Source organism: Takifugu rubripes, chromosome 14 (genome assembly GCF_901000725.2).
Source record: "Takifugu rubripes chromosome 14, fTakRub1.2, whole genome shotgun sequence".
NCBI classification, from domain to species: domain Eukaryota; kingdom Metazoa; phylum Chordata; class Actinopteri; order Tetraodontiformes; family Tetraodontidae; genus Takifugu; species Takifugu rubripes.
The window spans coordinates 10685153-10703980 of NC_042298.1; the positions used below are offsets into that span (position 1 = coordinate 10685153).

Genomic DNA, 18828 nt, shown 5'->3' on the forward strand with positions numbered 1-18828 from the left:
TACGTTATTCTATGTAAAGACTATTTCACTCTCTTCATGGGCTATAAGCAATTAAAGGAGTCCCCGCACGGTGTCGCTGTTTGGGAAATATTTATCAGATAACTGACGCGTCACTTCCTTCTCTCTCTTCTTCCGCTGTCTCAGTCGGGAAGACACTGTGGACAAAATGGTAAATGCAAAATCTTTAAACATCCATATCTAGGTTTTAGGTAACTCAACTTTTGTACTTGAGTTGAACACTTAATGTTTCAACGGAGCCTATTAGGTCTTTATGTTGCTTATAATGGTCGGAAATGAGCTTATAAGACACGCAGATGCTAGCCGGTACCTCCAGTGCCGCTGTGCATGTTAGCTTCTAGCTTCCGCCGTAGACTTTACTTGGCTGTTTGTGCAGTTTCCATTAGTCCTTAAGTTTGTTGACGGAGATCTGTTCACGTTTTGTCCTTTTTTAGTCGTCCCACAAAACTTTCAGGATCAAGCGCTTCCTCGCTAAGAAGCAGAAACAGAACAGGCCCATTCCTCAGTGGATCAGAATGAAGACTGGCAACAAGATCAGGTAAGCTCCTGTTCGTGCATCACAGCACTTTACCGTTAAAATACCGATTCACAATGTGGTGATTTAGGCTGTTTTCAGCCTCTGTTTACATTGTAAATGCACAGGTGGGTTGGAAACAATGGTATTGGAACAGACTAAGCACTAAACTGCTGCCAATTGATTTATGTAAAGATCATCTCTAGATTGAGTTTCAGCACTAGCTCTTTACAAATTAGTATAATTAAGTTTGACTTTTGTAGTCAATCCAGGGAATTTGTCACAGTTGTTTTTAAGTTGCAGTCAACAGTCCTTAATGTTGACGTGCACTTGCTTCAGCGTGTTTGCTGGGTGCAGATATTTATAACTGAAGGTAAAGCAGGTCTGCAATTGCAGCAGTTCTTGCAGTAGAGTGCTGTCATTAACCCTGCTGAGAGCATCTTTCTGCTGGAGAGCTTTTGATTCCTGTTCACTGTGATTGTGATGAGGAAGCTCTAAAGCTGAACATGAAAGTCCAAAACATTACAAAATGGCATGAGACAGATGCTGTGAATGGAACCGATGATGTGGCTAAAATGGTGCTTTAGAAAACAATATGTAAACATTGTGCTTAGTATCACCACTCATTGAAGATAAGTAAGCATTGTGGCTTTGGAGTGTTTGCTGCCTTTGCTGTTTAGAAGAGCTGATAAACGGTCATGTGACTGCAGCTCATTAGTACCCCTAAATGATGTGTATTACACACAACTGGACCTAAAACACCAATCCAAGCCAGCTGGAGATTACTGAGTCCAGCCATAGTTCAGTCACGTTTTAATGCATGTTTTCTTCAAGTATAAAGTTATCATTCTGAACTAATGGTCTTATTTTCACATTTTAGGTACAACTCCAAGAGGAGACACTGGAGGAGGACCAAGCTTGGCCTGTAACCGGGAGGGTCCCCATGTCAGCATCTGTCGGGACCTCCAGCTGCCTGGACTTGGAGCAGCAGTTGTTTTGTACAGACATTGGTTATGCTCATGTTTGACATTAAAAGATCTGTGATCAAACTTGAAAATGAAGCTGTGACTCCGTTCCTCTCAGTGTGCGTTTACAGGTCAAGTGTTTTATTTTCCCTTAAGGAAAACCACCCGTCTCATGCTGGGTTTGAAATGTTGACGCAGCTCTGCACAGGGAGCAAAAGCTTTTGATCTGACCGCAAAGCAAATACTTCTGGAAAATATCATCTTTGAGGCAGAAAAATTAGAAACGGATGGTGTTTATTTAGTTTTCCAGTCAGGAAAGGATGAAAACTGAATTGGTCTGTCATTTCTAATATCTCCACTGTGCAGCAAATGCTTCCAAATATAGATTAGTTGTATGAAAAACGATTTCCTCTCACTTCCTGATACATGACAGAAACAGATGAGTTTATCTTGCAGGAATGCAGCTGCAGAGAACCCTGGAATACCCTAAAATGTATACAGTAAGAAGGGAGCATTGAGGGTTTTCTTTCAATTAAACTGAACACTGATTAAAGGTTGAGCCCTGCATGTTAGACGTTCGAACAGATGTCAGTTCTTGTTGCCCAGAAAGGAAAGCGAGGGCAGCATCTTCCTCAGTGACCCCAACATCCAGCCCCCCGCTGTCTCAGTCCTCTCAGCGGGAGTCATATCCCTGGTCCCCGCCTGGTCCGGCTCGTCCTGCGCGGTCACACCCGCAGTACCAGAACCGGAGCTGCTGCTGTTGTTGTTCACGTTCTGCGCACATCTGCATCGGTACTCATCGTCCCACATGCCCAGCAGCTCCTTCATCTCCGGCGGGGCGTCTCCCGGCAGATACTGCCAGGCTCTCCTGCCGTTGTAGTCCATGACGTCCACGCTGGCGCCGAAGGCTCCCACCAGGACTTTGACGACGGCGTAGTGCCGTTGCATGCTGGCGACATGCAGGGGGGTCATCCCGCCGCTGCCCCTCACGTTCACGTTCACCGGGATCCCCACACGCTCCGCGTAATGCACAAGTTTGAGCAGAGTCTCATCCTGACCCCTCTTGGACAGCCAGTGCAGGACCGTGTAGCCGCTGATGAAATCCTTCCTCATCAGCAGATGCGGGTCGTTACTGATGAACTCCAGTATGGTTTCATAGTTTCCGTCCACAGCGGACAACATCCAGGCGTGTTCCTTCGGATACAGAGTCCAGTCTGTGTCCTGCTCAGGGGGGATGACGCGGGTCTGCGCGGACAGGACTGCACTGAAGCCGCTGTGTGACGGGTCGCTCAGAAGCAGCTCTTTCAAGTATGTTTTACGCATAGCGGGAGTCAGCGACGTTCTCTCGGGAACCTCCCTCTGAAGTCCAGTCGAAGAAGAGCTGTCATTGACCTCCCCCGGCTGCCTCCACTGCCTCGACCTCCGCTGGAATGCGCTGGGGAGGACCTGCATGCCATAACGTGAGAGGCGCTCCACAACGCTGCCGCGTCTGGTCATCCTAGTCCTGGCAGCTGGACCACCGCGCTCTACCCCACCGGTCCCGTTTCTCTGCTCTTCCGACGCAGACATAAGCGCCGCTTACTTCCCTTTATTGAGACAACACCCCAGGGATAGTCGGTGTCAGATTATTAAAAGGAGTCGGTTTCCCTGCATTGGACAAAACTCGCTCCCTGCGTCATCAGAGCGAAAAGCCGTCAAAAACTTTTCAAAACTTCGTTTAGTTCACTTTAATGGAAACAAAACTAGTTCCTCTTCCCGGCTTGTGCAAATATATAGAGTTTAGCCTGAAAACAAAACTGTCCGTTTAGAAATGCAATCTTTACGCGTCTCCCAGTCCACCACGAAGGTGTTCCTCACCTGTACCGGTAATATACCTGCAGTAGCCAGACTCACCAAAGCGCACAGCGACCGAACAGTTGCGGCGCAGCAAAAATATGAGTTCATTTGAAAGATTTCTCCCAAACTTGCGAGAATATAACTCAAGAGGTTTCCGGCTATTGTGCGCACATGCGCGACACAAAGTTAATTCCAATTTAAAGGCAAACCGTTGGGAGGATCTTTCACATGACCGCCGATAGACTGCAGTGTCGAAAGAGTCGCTTCCTCTATACTTGCAAGCCTAAAATCTACGCGGCTCCATGATTACATCATATGTAATTAGTGACACATTAACACTCTGCCCTGCAACTCCTGCTGCATGGAGCCTCCTGATCCTCAACCAAGAATAAAGGGTCAAACATGGTAGTCCTTTGGTTAAATTTGCCTTTATTTATACAAACATGCAAAGCAGTTAAAGTGACAGTATCCCAGTAAATACTGTCCCATAGAAAATAAGTACCCATATTTACAAGTCACTTGAAACAATACAGAGCTTCAATGTGCAAAACTAAAATGAACTAAAAATATGGAGGCAAGATAACATTAAGAGCGTGCATCATCGCTTAATCGGATTCTGGGGGAAGCTCAATGGTCAGCTCGTCCAGTGTGTGAAGGAACGCATCCAGCTCTGAGCAAACTGGAAAGAATGAGGAAAATAGGAGTTATTTCCTAATGTCAACTCCCAGTCTAGAGGCTACAATGGGCTCAAATGCGAATGGATTCATCAGGAACGTCAGGGAATAAGCACCAGTATCCACAGTTAGTTATTTGTTATTCACAAGTCTGATTACAGCATGCCTGACAAATCAAGAAGTAATTTATTTTAATACAGTGCAAACAATGGCAAAAGTGGCAGCACCTGATCCGACAAGGCGTTCCTTAAAGCCACAGCTCAAGACTGAAAATACCTGAACGTTTTGCCATCTTCACAGGTGATGGATTCGGGAGGGGCTCAAACTGGTCCAGATCCTCCCTGCACAAGTGTGGAGCAGGTGGAAAGCAGGCCAGTCCAGACAGTGCTAAACCACCAACAGGAAGAACATCTTCTGGTCTACTGTACTTCTCAAACTCTGGAAAAATATACATGGAACATCAGCATACATGGTTGAACTAAACTGTACACGTCTGGATGTCAAATTGTGGTGACGTTACCTAGTGGGTCATAAGGAATAAACTTCTCAATCTCTGGATATTCTACTTTAATCTGCGGGTGCTGCTTGATGTTAGTCTCCTGTGTTTAAAAGTATATCAAATAAGAAATCTCAGTAAAAAGGTAAACCAGAAGCTGTCATGGTGCATCTGTTTTCGTCCTGCCCAACATGATTAATTATTCATGTCTATTGCAACCTGTGGCTTTAGGAGTTTCTTTTCCTGGGGATTAGCAGCTGGGGTGGAGATCATTTTGTTCACAGCACCAAAAGCCTTACGACCAGTCAGCAGTGGAGTGTGGAAGGTCTTGGCAGCCATGGGAGATTTCAATAGTTTCTCTGGTGGGAGACAAGTCAGGGTGCATGTTCAACAGTTGCAACGTCACTATGGCGTGGAAAACATGTAAAGACAACGTGGATGAGTCCGTGCCTGGAGCAGACTGAAGCCGCTGCCGCATCTTTAAGGCAGATGAGTAAAGATGCACATTTTCTTGCTCAGTGACGTTGGCCATTTTATCTGGAAGCACAGTTGGATATGTTAATGCTCTTCAGATGCCATTTAAGTGAGCAGCCTCATCTCACATCAACAGGCAGTCTGACAACAGGACTTGTACATCTTAAGGGAACAATGAGTTTGGGAAGAGTGGTCATATTAATGGAAAGGGTTAAAAGATCTTGTGCAGTAATCTACTCCAGTAATTCGGAGACATTAAGCCTTCAACTCTAAGATGGTGAAATGCCGTTAAAAATGACCTGCCAAGACTAGACGGAACAAAGGCACGCTTATTAGCATCTGCCCTCCCTCCAGATGTTAAACAACAAACAAATAGTAAGAGAAACCTTTACACTTGATCGTCCAAAGATCAGAGTCAAGTAGCTTTGATCATAAAGCAACATACTATACCGTTGTTTTGCAACCTCGTCCTTATGCTTAATATTGGGCTTCTGTATAAACGTGAATAAACCCTTTAAACCCCTATTTGATTCTTCTTCATTAAGGTGCATCAGCCGCATCCCTGTCAACTACAACGGTTGTAACTGTGCTTGAAACCCAGGTGAACTGTCCGTTAACGTAAGGCACATGTTTGACCAAAAATACGCCTCACTCAGTGCAAAACACTTAAATCTCCCGGGACGTACCATCCGGAAGTGGACGGCTGTCCAGTTAGCTTTATTTAGCTTTTCACCGTTTCAACGCCAATCAAAAGTACAGGCATAAAATCTGGTGTTATCTTTACAGCAACATTAAGTAGCCATCTCCGCATAGTGAACGCAAGCTGAATACGTCGTTAGATTAGAAGCCCGCATGCAAAACCAGTCCAGAACTCACTGATATAGAAGCAAACTGCGAATTAACTTTAACTGCAGTTTGAACGCACAGTTGTCATAGAAGTTTACCTGATTTAGTCCGCTTCTACCGTGAGTCACGAAGTTGTTATGATATTTCTCTAATTTCGCTCCACTTTCCTTCCCAGAAGGCATCGCGGCCCCTTTTTAAATTCAGTGCCAACACCTGATTGGTTGATGTAGCACAGCGGTAGTTAAGGGGTGTTACAGAAATGAATAATTAGAAATTAGTGTCAGACAAATCATGAATTTAATGTCAGGGATTTTCTTTTAAAAATATATTTTAGCTTAAATTAAAAATAAGGCAAACACCCAACTTTATGCCCCCCCCATTCAACCGTTAACTGTGGTTCAGTTCTCATGGAAGTGGGCAAAACTATTAAGATGACATCTGAAGGGGTGACATTGTTAAAGTTTATTGTTGAGTTTATTGCTGACCCTGTTACACTAAGTAAACTAATATTTTAAAACACAATATAATTAAGGATTGACAATAATCAGTGTCCGTGCTCTCATCCAAATCACTAATCTGACTTTGTTTTGCACGCTGTTTTATTAGATAACCTGTGGGGTGGTACAGTCCTACTAGGCCAGCTTTGACCGTATCTCGCTGCCTCCCATTGCTCGAAACGGAAAGCAGCCGAGGTTTCGCCCTCCAGCGAGCACCTATTACCATGGCGTCAGCTGAGATAGCGAGGCAGGCGGTGAGTAGCCTCTTTTCTGCGGGATGCCGTTGTATTAAAAAAAACCAAACCAAACCTTGAAACATGTATGTAAATAAATTAGATTTGCGGTTACTGAAAGAGTGCGTGAATATGAATAGGGCCACCAAGCCATTTCACGGTTGATGTTTCAAGCGCAGATTCAATGAAATGTGGATGAACACATGAATTGTAATTGATTATTTCATGCATGGATTTGCAATAACAATTATTTTGCAATTGTACCACGAAAGAAAGACCCATGGTTAACTCAGTCGTAACGCACTGTCAATTTTTTTTCCTATTCTACTATTGTCGTTAGCTAGCTCTAACGCCAAAGATATTTCGGTGTGTAATAAGCCACATCGAAAACGACTACAGTGCCAAAAATACATTGCGTTATAAAGAAATGTATGTGAACCGTCGGGGGACCATTAATTTCTTACGCCCACATTTCTGCCTAGTTATTGTGCTAATTTCCGTTATGTTGCTCATTACAACGCGAAGTCCTATTAACTTTCATTTGGGCGTTGTCTTGATGACCATATAAAACATGCTCACATCCAATTCCAACCCTTTTGCCAGCCATTTTGGCCTGTAATTAGAAAACGTGATTGCAAAGTTTGTCTGCTTTTTGTCTGGAGGGGAAGAGGAAGCCACTACACCCAGAGAGCGCGCTCAGAATAGCAGGGTTTTGCACTTTGGTATCCCTCTGCAGCCCTTTGAATAAAAATGCTGCCGTTATACTTGGCTGTGACTGTCTTGAAAGGCAGGAAAGCTTCCAGGAATGTTACACTTGCAGTTGAAGAGGAAAGACTGTTTGTCCAGGCACATCACCCCCGTTTTAGCAAACAGCCCCTCAGCTGTTTAAACCCAATTTCAGCTATTTAGAATATCCTCAACTATCCATTTCCATCAGCTGTCCCGTTATTTTAAAGTAACCCTCAAATGAAACGTTGTTCCATCAAAGCCAGCACCACATCGTGTTATGTTGGGCCACATAATGATCAGGTAGCTGAGGTTTCATTGGTTTAGAGCTCTTGCTGTCCTGTATAATATAAATTCTTTGCTTGCTTGCACATCAGAATGTAGCACAGAGGAGATTCACAGAGATGCTCTTCGCCAACCGCACACCTACACACTTGTGTAATAACAGTTTTCACACTGGAACAGAGCTGCGCACTGTGAACATGAGCAATGAATGAGAAAATGGCAGTATGGTGTGGAAGATAAGAATTTTATATACATGTGCCGACGTGCAGATCTTTCTCATGACAGGTTTTTTTAACCATTCACATACATTATCGTTATACGTGCGCTGTGGTTTAGCCTCTACGGAAAGAAAGAGGTAGTACAGGAAACAGGAAGTGAGCTGTAATGAACCTGTATGTTTGAAAAGGAACAGGTCGGCTTTTGTGTAATAGGTCTGTCTATTAATGTGTTATTATTGCTCAATGAGATCCCGAATCCAGGATAGACCAGTTGAAAAGCGTGTAAGTTTATAAAATGATTTCCTCCTGTCTTATGTTGTTTTTTTTTCATTTTGTAGGGGCAAGGTGCTCGAGCTGTCCCTTTGGCTGGACATGTTGGGTTTGACAGCATGCCTGACCAGCTGGTCAACAAGTCTGTCAACCATGGATTCTGCTTCAACATCCTCTGTGTTGGTAAGCGTCACTTGTGATTTCTTTTTTGTCCTGCCTTTTTTTCCTGTAGAAAATATATTTTTTCAGGTACCTTCACAAAACTCAAAGTATATTGGCAACATTTTGATTCTCCAACCATTTCAGTTCAGTGGGCTCCAGGAAGTATCACCAGTCAGGTGATACTTTCCATTTCATGCCCTTATCTTGTTGTTGCATACTACAGACGTGTTAAGCTTTGTTACTACAATCAGTCTTTGAGGGGAATTGTGACGTTAAAAAAGTAAATGACAAACGCTTCCTCTTTGATTCATTTTAATTTGACAAGGAAATTCAGCTACAAACATTGTTTTCTGTTGGTATAAAAGAACGGCTGATGTTTGAAAGCCCAAACATCCCGTTGTGTGTCTCAGATTTACAACATTTCACGGTCGTATAAGTATGACTTGAGGCAAAGGCATATGATCATCCATTATAATCTGGCTGTGGTCTGACATTCCGAAAAGAGTGAGCCCAGACTGTGGTGTTGACTGGTTCCACTGGGATGAAAGAAGGGAAGATCATTAAGTTTTTGTAATTCCACTTTTTGTGGTTTCATGACAGTTTATTTTTTTAGTTTGGGCCAAATATAAAACAAGAGGCCAAGTTCCCTTTTGCATGAAAAATGTCATGTCCTGTTAAGAGTTGAAAACAACAATAAGACATTAACAGTGTTAATGTTATCTGTTGCCAGGTGAGACGGGACTGGGGAAGTCCACCCTGATGGACACACTGTTTAACACCAAATTTGAGGGCGAGCCCACCCAGCACAACCAACCGGGAGTCACGCTGAAGTCCAACACCTATGAGCTCGAGGAGAGTAACGTGCGCCTCAAGCTCACTGTTGTAAACACGGTGGGCTTTGGAGACCAGATCAACAAAGATGACAGGTAAAATCTGGAATAAAGTCCAAAAAAGAGTTTGATAGTCTGTAATTTAAAAGCACAACTAATCATTTCCCCCGATTTGGAACCTCTGACAGCTACAAGCCCATTGTGGAGTTTATTGATGCCCAGTTTGAAGCATATCTACAGGAGGAGCTGAAAATCAAGCGCACTCTTCACAACTACCATGACACCCGCATCCACGCGTGTCTGTACTTCATTGCCCCCACAGGACACTCCTTGAAATCGCTGGACTTGGTGACCATGAAAAAACTCGATAGCAAGGTGAGCAACAACTTTATCAAGCAGCTTCCACCTGCAGGAACCGTCTTTATAAATGAAACGGTGTTGACTAACTTTCAAGGTACTTGGCATTGCTGATTTTAATGAATATTAACAGTGTTTCAATAGAAATTGATAAAAAAAAATGTAGGATGGCATTAAATGACACATTAAATTATTGTTTTGATAAATGAATTTAATGAATGTGGATTTCACACACCATTAAAAATTCTGTCATGCGACATAAACATTTTGTGTTGCTTCTGTGTAAATGTAAATCATCTCCGTGTGCTCGCTGTGTCTGTATTGACTCAGCGGTCGCTCATTTTTATGAGGTCATCTCTGCAGTAGCTCATATATACGGGCCTTTTGTACAAAGAAATCTCTTGAGAGCTCGCCAGGGCCGCTGAGCCCTCTGGGAAAATCTCAACATTGCATCCTCCAGAGAGCCAAGATGTTGAATCCTCAGCAGAGTCAAAGAGCACCGGAGTATTTTTCTTCACACGACCCTGAGAATCCCTGTCTTTTAGTTAAAGAGGTCTTAGCTGGAGAGCAAATAATTTGGATCGAATAGATGACCTGGCTTGTACAAAGTAGTTGTGTGGGAGCAAAAGTCTCAGTTTTCATCAGCTCATTGTAAATGCACAAGAGAATGGAACGGTCTCCCCCCCAACTGTGTCTTTGTATTTCTTGTTCTGTTTGGACAACCAGGATATAACCTACATTGTTGAAATGCATAGACCATATTTGGAAAGCTTTTAACTGATCCAGTGTGGGGGAAGGAAACCCTCTCCTCCCTTAGATGCCTGCGCTAGTATATCTCTGTTTAAGAATGATTCATTTTCTTTGACGCACTAATGCCTGTTTTACAGCAGTTCAGGCCTAGGGGAGGCACTGTAAAAATAGAATCTACTCTATATTTAGCTGCATATTAAAGTCTGAGCTGCATCTGCTGTAATGAAATGTGGTGTTTTTTTTTCCTGAACCCAGGTCAATATTGTCCCAATCATCGCCAAGTCAGATGCCATCTCCAAGAGCGAATTGGCCAAGTTCAAAATCAAAATCACAAGCGAGCTGGTTAGCAACGGAGTGCAGATCTACCAGTTTCCCACCGATGATGAGTCTGTAGCAGAGATCAACTCCACCATGAATGTAAGGCTCACTACACAGGTTTTAGAAAAAATGTTCTAGGAATGTTGAAATTTCCCATTTTATTCTTGTGGAAATTTGAATTGATATGCATGCAACAACAGATGATGCGTGGTTTTTGCATTACCACATTAATGCCTGTAGAATCATGTGATATAGACTCGAGACAGACATCACCTGGTTCTGTTCAGTCTTCTTTGGAAGCAGTTGAGCTGCACTTTTGATGTGGCACAATGAACCAGATCACTGCAGGAAGCTCGTGGTGCTGATTTAACCATTTATGAGGCGTAGAATAAGAAAATACATGTAATCTGCACAGTCTTTTGAAGTCTTTTTAAAATATCAATTAAAATATCTAGTTGCCTCTTTTTGTTTGCAGTTAGCACCCTTTATATGATAAAAAAAATTATTTGCTCAGAGGTGACCCGGAGAAAAAAATATGATTAAAAACATGTGCAGAGGTGTCTTGTCTGGATACCAACCCTGCTTTTTCTTGATCTACAGAGCCATTTGCCATTTGCTGTAGTGGGCAGCACGGAGGAAGTGAAGCTCGGGAACAAGATGGTTAAGGCCCGACAGTACCCCTGGGGGACAGTGCAGGGTAAGGCTGGGTCACATCCTGCACAGGAAATGAGAGCATGCTCCTTCTTGTCAAATCTGCTGCAGCTCCTCCCTCCCCCACATTTTGCCTGGTTTCAAATGTCACAGCACACTTTTTCATACCGGTTGTATAACACTATTTTAGCAGCATCATAACAGCCTTTTTAGTTTTTGCATAGCTGGAGTCTGTTTGAAGGAATTTTCCTAGATGGTTTTGTCTGATATTGAGCCTTTTTACTGGAAATGTGTACTCACATGATATCCCATGATATGGGAGTGTGGTGTGCTGCGCTCAGACCATGAGAAAATCAATGGACAAGCCACGTGACAGGAATGATGTTGAGTTATGAATCATTACAAACATCTGTGAACTAGTCCATTACTGAATTTACTTATTGTATTCCTCCACCTAATACAAATGCTGGACGCATCTGACAGAATATGATTGTGTGTATGTGTGTGTGTGTGTGTCTCCTGCAGTGGAAAACGAGAATCACTGTGACTTTGTCAAATTGAGAGAAATGCTCATCAGAGTGAACATGGAGGACCTCCGAGAGCAGACTCACACACGCCATTATGAACTGTACCGCCGCTGCAAACTGGAAGAGATGGGCTTCAAGGACACAGATCCGGACAGCAAGCCCTTCAGGTAGTTAACCCAATTCTTCTTGTGTGCTTTTGGTCAAGTTGCTGCTGTAGGAAAACTATATTTGTCTTATTCGTTCTTCTTATTATTTGAGTATGGATACTAGTAGAGGTGTTTAGTAGTAAAGATGCGTTTCTTGGCACTTTCTTGGCGTCGCCTCTCGCTCCCCATTCGTTTGGGTTTCTCTCATTTCAAAACTATGAACATTTGAAATTGTCTAGGGGTGTGAGTGAATGGTGTGTGTGTCTTGTGTTGGACTGGTGACTGCTGGGATAGACTCCAGCAGTCCCCATGATTTTAACCCTTTGGGATAACAAAAAATGGCTTGAAGACAAAACACCACAATGCATATTACAAAAAGAAGCATTTACCTCTGTGGAGGCTAAGATTTTCTGCAATCCCTTATTTGAGATTTTTATACTTTTAAAATTGATGTCTGTTTCCTGCCAGTCTCCAAGAGACATACGAAGCCAAGAGAAATGAGTTTATGGGCGAACTGCAGAAGAAAGAAGAAGAAATGAGACAAATGTTTGTCCAAAGAGTCAAAGAAAAGGAGGCAGAGCTCAAAGAAGCAGAGAAAGAGGTACTCCATGCTAAACGTCACGTGCCTCGCTGATCTCTGTATAAGGAAAAATATTGCCTAACAGAATATGTATTATTTCCATCACCACAGCTACATGAGAAGTTTGACCGTTTAAAAAAGCTCCACCAGGATGAGAAAAAGAAACTAGAGGAGAAGAAGAAGTCCCTGGATGATGAGGTCAACATGTTCAAACAGAAAAAGACTGCTGCAGAGCTCCTGCAAAACCAAGCACAGCAGGCAGGGGGCTCCACAACACTCAAAAGGGATAAAGAAAAGAAAAAGTAAGTACTATTCTTTTCTTCCAGCACTGTGTAAGGTTTGGAAAAGTCTGGTTACTGTGACCATGGGAGCAAGAAGACCCTAGAAGGTCACCATCTGAAGATTTTCCCCAGCTAGTTTTTATGGTGGTTTTTATACCAGATTAAGTAATCAGTCATCACATAAATCCAGTATAACAATATATTAGAAGTAGTAGTTAAAGTCTTGGAATACCCTATTGCATTTAATCTGCTTTCTGCTATAAAAATTCCTAGAATGTTCACTCTATCCTGCTAACTTTGAGGACTTAGTGGTCCCTCCCTCAGCCTTAAAAGAGAATATGCCCATTAATTGTGACAATTAAAACAGCTTGGAAATTTATTACCTGAAAAACATCACATTACAGGTTTGACCTACTGATTTGTATCACGTTCCAGGCTGGAAAGCTGCGCTTCAGACCGGATGTCTTGAAGTGTTTATCGTGTGCTGTTAACATTTTTCCCTCCGTGTGTGTAATCAAGTGTTGGTTTTGTGTTGAAGCTGATGTGACAACGTGCCTGTTAGAAAAGGAAGAAGACACTTGCACTGAGAAGGTTCTTGTTGCTTATTTTCTTCCCTTTTAATACCTTTTCCTTACAGGCATTCCCTCTTTTTAAACTCTAGGGGGCAACTGTGTTACCCATTGAAACAGACTACAGGGGCTCTGCCTTATTAACAAGGAAGATGATTGTTCCTGCATGTGTTAAGTTTAACCCCAATCTTGAGTCAGGGTTTTCTACAGATCCTAGAGGAGAGAACTGCTGATTACTGCTTGTTGTGAGGATGTCAGACTGTCCCATGAGTGCATTTGTCACCTATGTTGCATCCATGTTTTCCAGTTAACACCTCCTACATTTGCTGCATGCTGCTTGAGGCACCTTTTCTGGTAAGATTCCCATCAGCTTGGTAAAAACCTGTGGCACGTAGAAATTACATGCATTTGATTTTTAGATATTTCGGAGGCTAATACTATTGGTGACGAGTGGTGAATCAGAATCATGCATCTTTTAGATCGGCCTGGTTATGATCCTCACTTTTGATGAAGTCGCAGGCTTCTTAAAACCACAACAGTGTCCCTTATTGTGGTTCTTCCAAGTCCCTCCCCACGTGGATCAGCCAAAGCACAAAGAGCCTTTGAGCTGAAGCGAACATCCACAAAGCCAGTTTCTGTTCAGAGCCAAAACATGTTTGGATGATCTCTCAAGTAACATGGTGACATATTCCCCTATGAGTGGATACAAAAGCCAAATTAATACAGACAAACAGAAACATTTTATTGATCGTTGACCTCTGTGCTGCGTAAATGTCCCACAGTCTAAAAGAAAAAACTTCTGCCAGTTGTTAATGATCACAGAGCAGTGAACACTGGGCAGTGCTGCTAAAAATTAATGGATCCCACAGACATTGGTGACTTATTAATAAGTGAACTCTACTCATATCTAACCTGCGCACTTAATTCTCTTTCTCAAGCATGATCTCCTCTATCGTCTTGTCACTAACGTGGAACTGTGTGTTTAATGATGGTTTATCTAAAAAAAGAATTAACAAACCTTCTTCTCTTATTTCCAGCTTAGGACTCCTGTAGAAAAAGTGCTCCCTTGTGGCCACCCTGCTGTGAATGAGTTTTTGCTCCATCATTCTTTACAGTGTCCCCCCTCCTCCCCACCCACACCCCATAGTTCAACCCTCCACCTGTACTGTGCTGGAAGATGCTGGCCATTGCTCTGCTTGACATCACCTGTTTTTGTTTTTTGGTTGCTGAATGGTGCTTGTCTATGAAATATTCTCCACAAGCAGTATTTCAGATTGTATTTTTGTACTTTTTTTTAAAGAATTACATTTAGATTTTTGTCATAAATCTTTGAGTGAGCCTTTTATTTTTTTTACATATTTACATTCATGACTTTTTTTGAGTGTGTACTAAAGCAGAAGTGAAAGATGCATCACACCGTGTTGCTAAATATAAATGTCAATTAAATGCAGTAGTTTCAAGCAGATGTGAATCAGCCATAGAGAAAACTGGACAAGCTCAACAGGTTGCTGTTGGCAAGATTACAGCATCATTTCCTGCATATGTTTTTTAATTATTCATAAACATCAAAAGAACCCACTTGGGAAACAGCTCTGCCCCTCTAATTAAAGAAAATTGTTTAGTAGTGGCAACAATTTTGTTTATTGGACATTGAAGAAATGGTCCTGAATTCAAACTTACTGCAAATGTAAAACCTTTTATGACCACGATCATATTAGATAGAATGTGTTTTGGTAGTAACATCTCTGTGCTGATGCATTTTAACTCTGGCTGCTGGTGCATGAGTTGTTGCGAGCCTAATCTCCCCGCCTGTTCTCCCATACCTCGTTTTAGTTTTCACATTTGCACTTTTTATACACATTGTTTTAAGTATATAATAATTTTGTCAGTGCAATTGTAACTTTCTTTTTTATACTCTTATTGTGAAGGCACATTTCAGAGTATTTCTGTTCCTTGTCCCGCGAGGATCGATGTCTTTAATAAAGTGCATCAATTCAGGTTTATCTTTCATTAAGTTTAATTCAGCTTTTTGGAATAGATCCACAGCAGAGTCAAAGGCACCTTTTCTCACCTCTTAAACTATCTCTTCTATTCAGGAAAAATAGAAAATATGAAGGATGGTATAAAAAAATGATGGAGAGTTTATAAATATAATACAAGGAAATGATACCATTACACACCAATAATAGACTAAGCAAACATTTAACAATCTATTGTCTCATAAACTGGAATCATTAAAAAGCTTGACTGTGGAATTGTTTTGCCTAAAAGTGACTTTTGAATGTAAATCGTGATCTGGTTCTGGGGAAATAGTGCCTCATTTTTATGTTTCATGAAATGATGCCTATAACAGCACATCAGCGCTCAAACTTCATTTTCAGGCTCCATGCTAAATCTCTTGGTGTTTAGCATCACAGGTCAGTCATATGTGTTTCAAGACCAAGAGTACCAAAATGCTCTTGGTCATGTGAAAACGTAAACAGCCATCTTCCCTCCTCTCATCTGCTCATTGGTCTGTGGTTTTACTCTCCTTCGCAGCAATCCCTGGCTCTGCACTGAGTAGCTTCTTCAGCCCTCCAGCTTTGCTAAAAGGACCATCCTTTGTGTGTACTGAGTACCTCAGAAGTGACCCCAGAGTCATTGTGGAGCCTTTTCTATTGCCCGCTCTGCTATGTTTGTGTGTGTATATGTTTCGCTGCAGCCTAACCTGAACCATCCACTCCAAACCTTTGCTGTTTTATCTTTGAGCTGACTAACAACTTTATCTCCTCAGTCATGATGGAGATCACACCCTTGAGGATTAACTGTCTTTCGTGCTATAATTCACGTGATAATCATGTGAAACTGTAACACTTCATTCAATGATTAAACCCCACAAAGCATCGGCTGTGGCTGCAATATAATCTTGTAATTTTTTTTCGCTCTGCGTCTTGTTTGGCTGGCAGGAATGATAGACGGTCACCTGACATGATTATCAAACCTGAAATCACATCCTTAAAGCTCTATGTGCCCATTTGTATTCTTGCTTTGCCACCTCTAACTGCCAGCTTTCTGTTCTCTCTCTCTCCAGCTTTTTCTAATCTGTCTTGACCACCTGAAGAGGGGATTGCAGCTTCAGCAACCATCTAAGCACCCTTTACCTCCTGTTTTTGTCTCTTGCCAATACAAACATTTATTATTCTCTATGTTACATCTCCTTTTGTTGAATACGGCCTTACGCAGACTTGCATGGTAGTGATGGCAACATATTAGAACTGTAAAAGCAGACCTGTTTGGAACCAGACCCGGTTTAGATCCATTACAGTAAGTCTTAAGGTGTATAAAGGGACTTTATACACTTCATACAGAGGTCCTCTTTTGGGGTTCATGTTTTTATGAAAGGAAATCATTATTTAGTTTTTATGTAATGCAGAATAGCAATGACCTGCACTATGCACCTGCCTTTTCAATATGAGACATTAAAGCTTGCAACAAATTTTAAAAGTGCATTGGAAGGCAGAAACTCTTAATACACCGAGCATTCTGTTTTTCTATGAAGAAATACTCTTTTGTTTTTCTAGCTGTTTTGAATTTCCAGTGTGCGCGGAAAAGGAATCTAATCACAACTTTTTCAAAAGCCAAAGCAATATTTTAGCATTTCATTCAATGGTGACCATGTAGGTGTCATGCTAAGGCCTTATTAGTTGTGCTTTAATATCCCCCAGCCAGTTCTAATTTTTGCATGAATCTTTAAATTCCATTGCTGCTGTGATATTTTCAGCTTATAGTTTTGCTTATTTAAACCATCTTTTACTTGGTTTGGAGACTTTCAATGTCATTGCTGTTTTTTGCAGATGGTGCATATTATTGTATATTTGCTTTGTCCTGAGTTCAACTCTTTTTTTTGCCAAATAATTAAATAACACTGAGTTGAACTGAATCTGAGATCAAAAATAAACAAAAAAACATGTGCATTTATATAATTTATAAGCATATATTTTGTGTATTGAAGTGGAAAATTGTTGTTTACCTGATGTTTGGATGTGACTCAGTATAAATTAACATTTTGCTGTCCAAAAATGCCATACATTTTTCTAGTATCGGTTTTCACCTCTTGTAGTCAGAAACTCTCCACATTGCTGTGATTCCAGACCTTACTTGACTTTGATTCCGTTGATGTACATTTTCAATAAAAAAATAAAGGAATACAATCCAAGCATAGTCAAATCGTATTCTTACTCATGTCTACTGGCAAAGAATAAAGTAGCTTATAGTTGCTTGCAGATTAGAGTGAAATCAACTATTTAAAACAAACATTTTTGGCTTTCAGTAAGGTTAAGGTCAGCTTGATGTTATGGTTGTTTGGGTGACATGACCTGGTTATGATAAACGCCAGGGGCGTCATTAGATATAAGTACTGGGGTGAATCTTTACTTCCCTAAACAATATAAAAGGTCATCCTTGAGGATGTTCGCCTTGTGCAAATATTTGTGCGCCGTGAAAATGCTCCAGCATGAAAGAAATGTTTGTTCGCATGGCTGCAACGCTGCAGCCCCTCTTCTTCTTTCCCCCATTTTATGGCAGTGACACACGAGGTGTCGGTGCATTATCGCCGCCTACTGGTTAGGAGTGGACTAGGACGGAAACGCATCGGCCCAAAACAAATAAAAGCACAAAAAAATCGGACTTTATTCTCTCAATCTACTTTGTTGCTGTCATACATTTTAATACAGCTGTAATGCCGTCACTTCCTGAAATATTTTGCAGCTTATCACCTACATTATACTGTATTCTCTATCCACTGAGGTCCTGGATCGTTTGTCTCCTTTGTTCTTAATATTTTCACAGTGGACTAGGACATGGTTCACTGTCTTTTCCTCATCACAGTGGTTACATCCACCTGTTCTGTGTTTCCTTATTTTTTTGGACCGTACTATTTAACGGTGTCTCAGCCTCATCTCCAGCCTCTCCGGGCACACCTAATTTCCACCAACATTTCCAGCCTTCCTTCCACTTTTCCATAAACTTATTCTCAATTATGTATTTGATATCCTGCTAATACTAGCATACAGTCCTAAGTTGTCATTTTTGTGTAGCTCTCTGCAGTTTTGTTTCTTCTCTGTCGCCATCCATCCATCCAAAGCTCTGTTTTCCTCCTCTCTTTCTCACAGTGTCTTGCATTGGGTGATCTTGACTGTAATTAGTTTAGAGACAGTTGTTATCAAACCTTTTCTGAATTTGCATTGCTCATAAGCCTTTCATCACACCATACTCCCAAGAGCTTAAAATGCTCAACTCCTTCCAGGTCCTGTTACAATTTTCAGCTTATTTTGCACATGTTAAACCAAATCAAGCCTTTCACCATCAACTGTTGTTTTCATCCTCCTGAACCAATTTATTCCCAATACCTTCTTAATCCAAAGGAATTGATCACTCCTCTCACACTCATTTACTCCCAGAATCCTTCTTTCACACACACACACACACACACACACACACACACACACACACACACACACACACACACACACACACACCTCTTTCTTAAAAACATACCCACGTTCCTTGTTTTAGTTATGTGCTTTCTGTTGTGCAGACTATCAACTAAAGACTTCTGCCATTTCCA

The 18828-nt window shown here is 41.7% G+C and overlaps 4 protein-coding genes across 9 annotated transcripts; 2 read left to right on the plus strand and 2 right to left on the minus strand.

Moving 5' to 3' along the window:
• The first annotated feature begins 20 nt into the window (after window positions 1–20).
• rpl39 (ribosomal protein L39) lies at window positions 21–1589 on the plus strand. The gene is made up of 3 exons (XM_029847517.1): window positions 21–169; window positions 453–556; window positions 1413–1589. The coding sequence occupies exons 1-3, from the start codon at window positions 167–169 to the stop codon at window positions 1459–1461; spliced, it is 156 nt and encodes a 51-aa protein (XP_029703377.1). The 5' UTR covers window positions 21–166; the 3' UTR covers window positions 1462–1589.
• A 183-nt stretch (window positions 1590–1772) lies between these two features.
• On the minus strand, window positions 1773–3642 carry sowahd (sosondowah ankyrin repeat domain family d). The gene has a single exon (XM_003970607.3). The coding sequence runs from the start codon at window positions 3064–3066 to the stop codon at window positions 2086–2088; it is 981 nt and encodes a 326-aa protein (XP_003970656.3). The 5' UTR covers window positions 3067–3642; the 3' UTR covers window positions 1773–2085.
• Window positions 3643–3745: 103 nt separating this feature from the next.
• On the minus strand, window positions 3746–6044 carry pttg1 (PTTG1 regulator of sister chromatid separation, securin). The gene is made up of 6 exons (XM_003970608.3): window positions 5922–6044; window positions 4954–5040; window positions 4723–4862; window positions 4528–4606; window positions 4284–4445; window positions 3746–4012 (listed from the first exon to the last, which is right to left on the minus strand). The coding sequence occupies exons 2-6, from the start codon at window positions 5033–5035 to the stop codon at window positions 3939–3941; spliced, it is 537 nt and encodes a 178-aa protein (XP_003970657.1). The 5' UTR covers window positions 5036–5040; window positions 5922–6044; the 3' UTR covers window positions 3746–3938.
• A 500-nt stretch (window positions 6045–6544) lies between these two features.
• septin6 (septin 6) lies at window positions 6545–17418 on the plus strand. Of its 6 annotated transcripts, none has more exons than XM_011610870.2 (11): window positions 6545–6574; window positions 8121–8235; window positions 8945–9140; window positions 9233–9419; window positions 10407–10568; window positions 11070–11166; window positions 11646–11814; window positions 12262–12394; window positions 12485–12675; window positions 13193–13245; window positions 14261–17418. In XM_011610870.2, the coding sequence occupies exons 1-10, from the start codon at window positions 6545–6547 to the stop codon at window positions 13194–13196; spliced, it is 1284 nt and encodes a 427-aa protein (XP_011609172.1). In that variant the 3' UTR covers window positions 13197–13245; window positions 14261–17418. The 6 variants fall into 6 exon arrangements, with proteins under 6 accessions (XP_011609172.1, XP_011609171.1, XP_029703372.1 ...); XM_011610869.2 differs by lacking the exon at window positions 13193–13245 and adding an exon at window positions 13531–13577; XM_029847512.1 differs by lacking the exon at window positions 13193–13245 and adding an exon at window positions 13531–13577 and having other exon boundaries at window positions 16294–17418.
• Window positions 17419–18828: the final 1410 nt, after the last annotated feature.